The sequence below is a fragment of the Notolepis coatsorum genome (assembly GCF_963971535.1).
Source record: "Notolepis coatsorum genome assembly, chromosome: 15".
In the NCBI taxonomy this organism is placed as follows: domain Eukaryota; kingdom Metazoa; phylum Chordata; class Actinopteri; order Aulopiformes; family Paralepididae; genus Notolepis; species Notolepis coatsorum.
In genome coordinates this window covers 27,537,290-27,541,689 of record NC_140179.1, presented here as the reverse complement: position 1 = coordinate 27,541,689, position 4,400 = coordinate 27,537,290, and the positions used below count along the sequence as shown (strand labels likewise).

The 4,400-nt window shown below is 42.4% G+C and overlaps 1 protein-coding gene across 1 annotated transcript; it reads left to right on the top strand.

Annotated features, from left to right (window-relative positions):
• Positions 1–1,358: 1,358 nt before the first annotated feature.
• On the top strand, positions 1,359–4,400 carry LOC311241993 (cathepsin Z-like; the record flags this gene model as incomplete). Its single annotated transcript, XM_084330947.1, has 6 exons — positions 1,359–1,480; positions 2,449–2,612; positions 2,759–2,938; positions 3,158–3,308; positions 3,581–3,743; positions 4,275–4,400. 6 exons carry the CDS (start codon positions 1,359–1,361, stop codon positions 4,398–4,400), a joined length of 906 nt encoding a protein of 301 aa, XP_084187073.1.

Genomic DNA, 4,400 nt, shown 5'->3' with positions numbered 1-4,400 from the left:
CGATTGGGCGTACATGTCACATGACCTGAACAATCAGAGACGCGGAAACACGAACGCGTTGGAGAAAGGCTTCAAGCGTCAGCACCACCAAACCAAGTGACGCCCTTGACATGCAGACACACAGACAGACTCCACAACCACATCTAGACCATTCAGCATAAAACACCAGGAGTTTTTGTCCAACAGCTATTGCTAGCTGATCCGTATCTTCTTCCATTCATTTGTGATAAACTAGATTAGCTTGCAGCCGAATCAACTATGAATCAAATTCTCCATTTCTCTTTGGTACCTACTACAATTAATAACATGTTCCACAGATTCCTCTTCCTGGCAGTGATCCCACAGACCTCAAGTTTTGTTTTATTTGTCACATATAAAGTATACATGTACATTATAGCAAAATGCTTGGTTCTGTATGAGCCTCCTGAGATTGTGCGTCATACAGTAAAGAGTAAAGGAGTTAAAGAAACAATATAACAAAATATACAATATACAAAACTAATGTACAAAAATGCTAAAATTAGGTAAAAAAAAAAGGCAGTGCAAATGTGTAAGAATAAATAGATAAAATATGGTGTAATGTCCTGGATGAGTGGGAAGCCCACCTCCGATGTTGCGTTTCGGCTGATCGAACCACTCTCTGCAGTCTGCTGCGGCCGTGTGTGGTGCTATTCCCAAACCAGGAGGTGATGTTACCAGTCAGGATGCTCTCTATTGTGCATGAGTAGAACTTCTTTAAGATCCTCTGACTCAATTTGAACTTCCTTAGACGCCTAAGGAAGTAGAGAAGTACAATTTTACAACACCTGCAGACTTTCCCCAATGGAGATAAGGAACAATTCCCTGCAACCTAGCAATAAGAGAAGAAAAGGGAAGAAACCTCAGATGGGCAGTTCAAAGGGGATCCCCCATCAGGGTGTCTGTGATATATGGTGCTGCTATGGATGAGAGAAGGAGGGATAATATAACAAGCAAATAATGTGTATGCATTGATGTATAATTTGTCCAAATTAAAGTTAAAATAATCATAGCAATAAGAGCAATAAAGCATAGGAATACAAGCGCTGGTATGCTAGAATATGATGATGTCCCAGTCTTCCTTGTAATAATTACCTCCTCTCCCCTATTTCCAACAATGTATTTCCTATTTGCACCAACTTTTCTCTGTATTTGCCACCAAAATGCTACTCTGTGAATGGGTCCTAATAGGATACTGCACCCTCCCCTGATTCTCAGAAAACCACAGCTGAGAACGATAAGCCTGATTGGCAATCATCACGGCACAGTTAGTTTGCAGGTGTATAAAAGCCTCACACAGAAGACTGAGTTTTGTGGCTGCTCTCTCTCTCAGGATCAACATGGCTAAATCAACTGTGTTCATATTTATGCTCATGGCGTCTGTGGTTTTAGCCAAACACTATTCTAACAAGAGGTCAGCCTGCTATCGTCCAAAACCAAGGAAACCCACCTTTGGATTGAGGTGAGATTGTTTTGAATTGATCTTTTGGTTCTATACCACAATATTGAGGGCATTAAAAGGGCCTCAATGCACACTTAAAATGTCAACTGCCTGCCTCTTAAAAATCCTTGAGTGGGATCATATGTTTTTGTATTGTCTTTTGTATTAGAATACTGATTTGCATGAATTCTTGGTGTAAGACGGGTCCAAAATGAGGCTGCAAGGTCTAGCTTCTCTTTTCATAGTCAACCAGTTGTCTTTAATGATTATGACCTGCTGCTACTGTAGTTGGAGTTATCACTTTTTTGCCAACTAAATATGTCTACAATGGAATACTATCGTCTTTCCTTAATTGTGCTTATATGCTTTTAAAATTCCCATTTTCCTGGAAAAGGAGGGTTATCATCCAGATGGATGCTTTATTGCCTTTCAACACATGGTTGGATTAGGTTGCTTTATTGCCTTTCAACACATGGTTGGATTAGGTTTTCTTTCAGTGCAATACTAATTTCACAAACCATTCTATATAATGCAATCCCTGAAGTAGAATAAATATTTCACAAACATTTCATATGACCTGTGAATTCCTAAAAATACTACAGTGCATAAAAGAGCTGTGCTTTTTAAGTCTTCTAGTACAAAGTGCCTGCCTGCATTAGGGCTCCGAGTTCAGGTGACCGACTCATGTATACTAATTTAGTGTCCAATTAAATGCTTTCTACAACATTCAGCACTATTGGCTACTAAATTGCCATCAATATCCACGACAAGTCCCTCCCTAGCTTCCCGTTTTTACAGGAAACTCATAAATATGTGGAATCAAATGGCGTTCTGCTAGCTGTTTCATGGGGACTTTAAGCATTATCTAGTGAGGACTTCCAGTTATTTCACTAGAGAATGCTGCTCCTCTACAAGAGACTGGGGAAAACATTTAGTAATGGGGCCTACTGCTATGTTGTGTAGATGCCTAAAGCCTTTGCTTTTCATAGGACTGTTCCTCGACCCCATGAGTTTCTGAACCTTGCTGAACTGCCAAAGACATGGGACTGGAGGGATATTGATGGCACAAACTACGTCAGCACCACCCGGAACCAGCACATTCCTCAGTACTGTGGTTCTTGCTGGGCCCATGGTAGCACCAGTGCAATGGCAGGTATGATGTCTGTTCTCAAGACTAGAACCATGAATTGACTGACATGAGTTTTTTTTTGAGGTCCCTGATGAATAACTGTCACTCAAACAACCAAATGGAATAGTCTCTTTCTTTCTGTGGCTGATTGGTCTCTGTATTCTCATCAGATCGCATCAACATTAAGCGCAAAGGAGCGTGGCCCTCTGCTTACCTGTCTGTCCAGCATGTGCTTGACTGTGCTAAAGCTGGCACGTGTCACGGAGGGGACCACTCTGGGGTGTGGGAATATGCCAGCAAATACGGCATCCCTGATGAGACCTGCAACAACTACCAGGCGAAGGACCAGAGTGCGTTTTCAACACTATATACTGTTAACATACTTCGCAAGTGTTGTGTATAATACGACGAGAACCCATTGATCATATTCACATGGTGACCATTTTGCTCTTACAGTGTCATGCTCGGGTTTGGTTTCTTTCCACCCTGTTCCCACCCAAGGAGATGGGGTGTTTTATTTCTAAAATGGTAGATCTCAAATTTTGTGAACTTTGCTTCTCTCAAAACAGCGTGCAAACCTTTCAACGCGTGTGGAACCTGTACCACTTTCGGCAAGTGTAACATTGTGCAGAACCACACGGTGTGGATGGTGGGCGACTATGGAGAAGTTGTTGGAAGAGAGAAGATGAAGGCGGAGATCTTTGCTGGAGGACCCATCAGGTTCTGCGCTTGTATTATATTTAACAAATTGACATATTGCTCTTTTGAATGCTTTTAGAGCAGGGTTCCTGTACTTTTAACTTTCAGTCACTTTAAGGCCTTCATGATATAATTGAACAAATGTCAACCATCAACTCTTTCTGACAAATTTTTACCATATTTGAATTTACTGTACATGAGTCATCGCATACGTTATGGGTATTGAATAATCTTCAAGGCCTGAACTTTTGTCATAGATGCCATATTTAATGTCTGTTCCTTCCTATTCCTAGCTGTGGGATCATGGCTACAGAGAACCTTGACGAGTACAGTGGGGGTCTGTACTCCGAGTACATCCCACGTCCTGAGATCAACCACATCGTCTCGGTGGCAGGCTGGGGAATGGATGATGGCATTGAATACTGGATTGTGCGCAACTCCTGGGGAGAGCCTTGGGTAAGGGCTCATGTCAGATTTGTTTAACACTAGCCCAGCCGACAAGGGGTCAAATGACCCCTAGGCATTTATCTTCGTCACTCGGTCGAGCTCAAGCTCTGTCACTCAATGACTTAAGTACCCATTTTATCTGGCACGGTTTCTGAAATTTCAAAATTACTTCAGGAAAATGTAATTGGAACGTTATTCCACATATGGGCCGTTGGAACAGACTAAAGTCGGAGCACTTTGCGAGCGTCTAGCGCATGGGTGGCCAACCCGTGGTTCGCAAGCTGCATGTGGCTCTTTGCCCGTCAATGTGTGGCACTTCCATTGTCACTCAAACCTACATTTCATTGTGGTAAACCTCATATTTTTATATTCTGAGGTAATTATATAGTTTACACAATTTCTCATATAAGCTGTCGGGTCATCTGACCCGTTCCTGGCGGGAATTAGTGGCATTTTCTCCATGGCTGTGCTAGTGTTATGATTTTTAGCCGTTGAGTATGGAAGTCATGTTTCTTAACAAGTTTCCTTTCCTCTGCCTAGGGTGAGAAGGGCTGGGCCAGGATTGTGACCAGTGCTTACAGGGGGGGAACTGGAAGCCAGTACAACCTGGCTTTGGAGGAGGACTGCATGTACGGAGACCCTATTGTACCCACCACTTACTTCTAG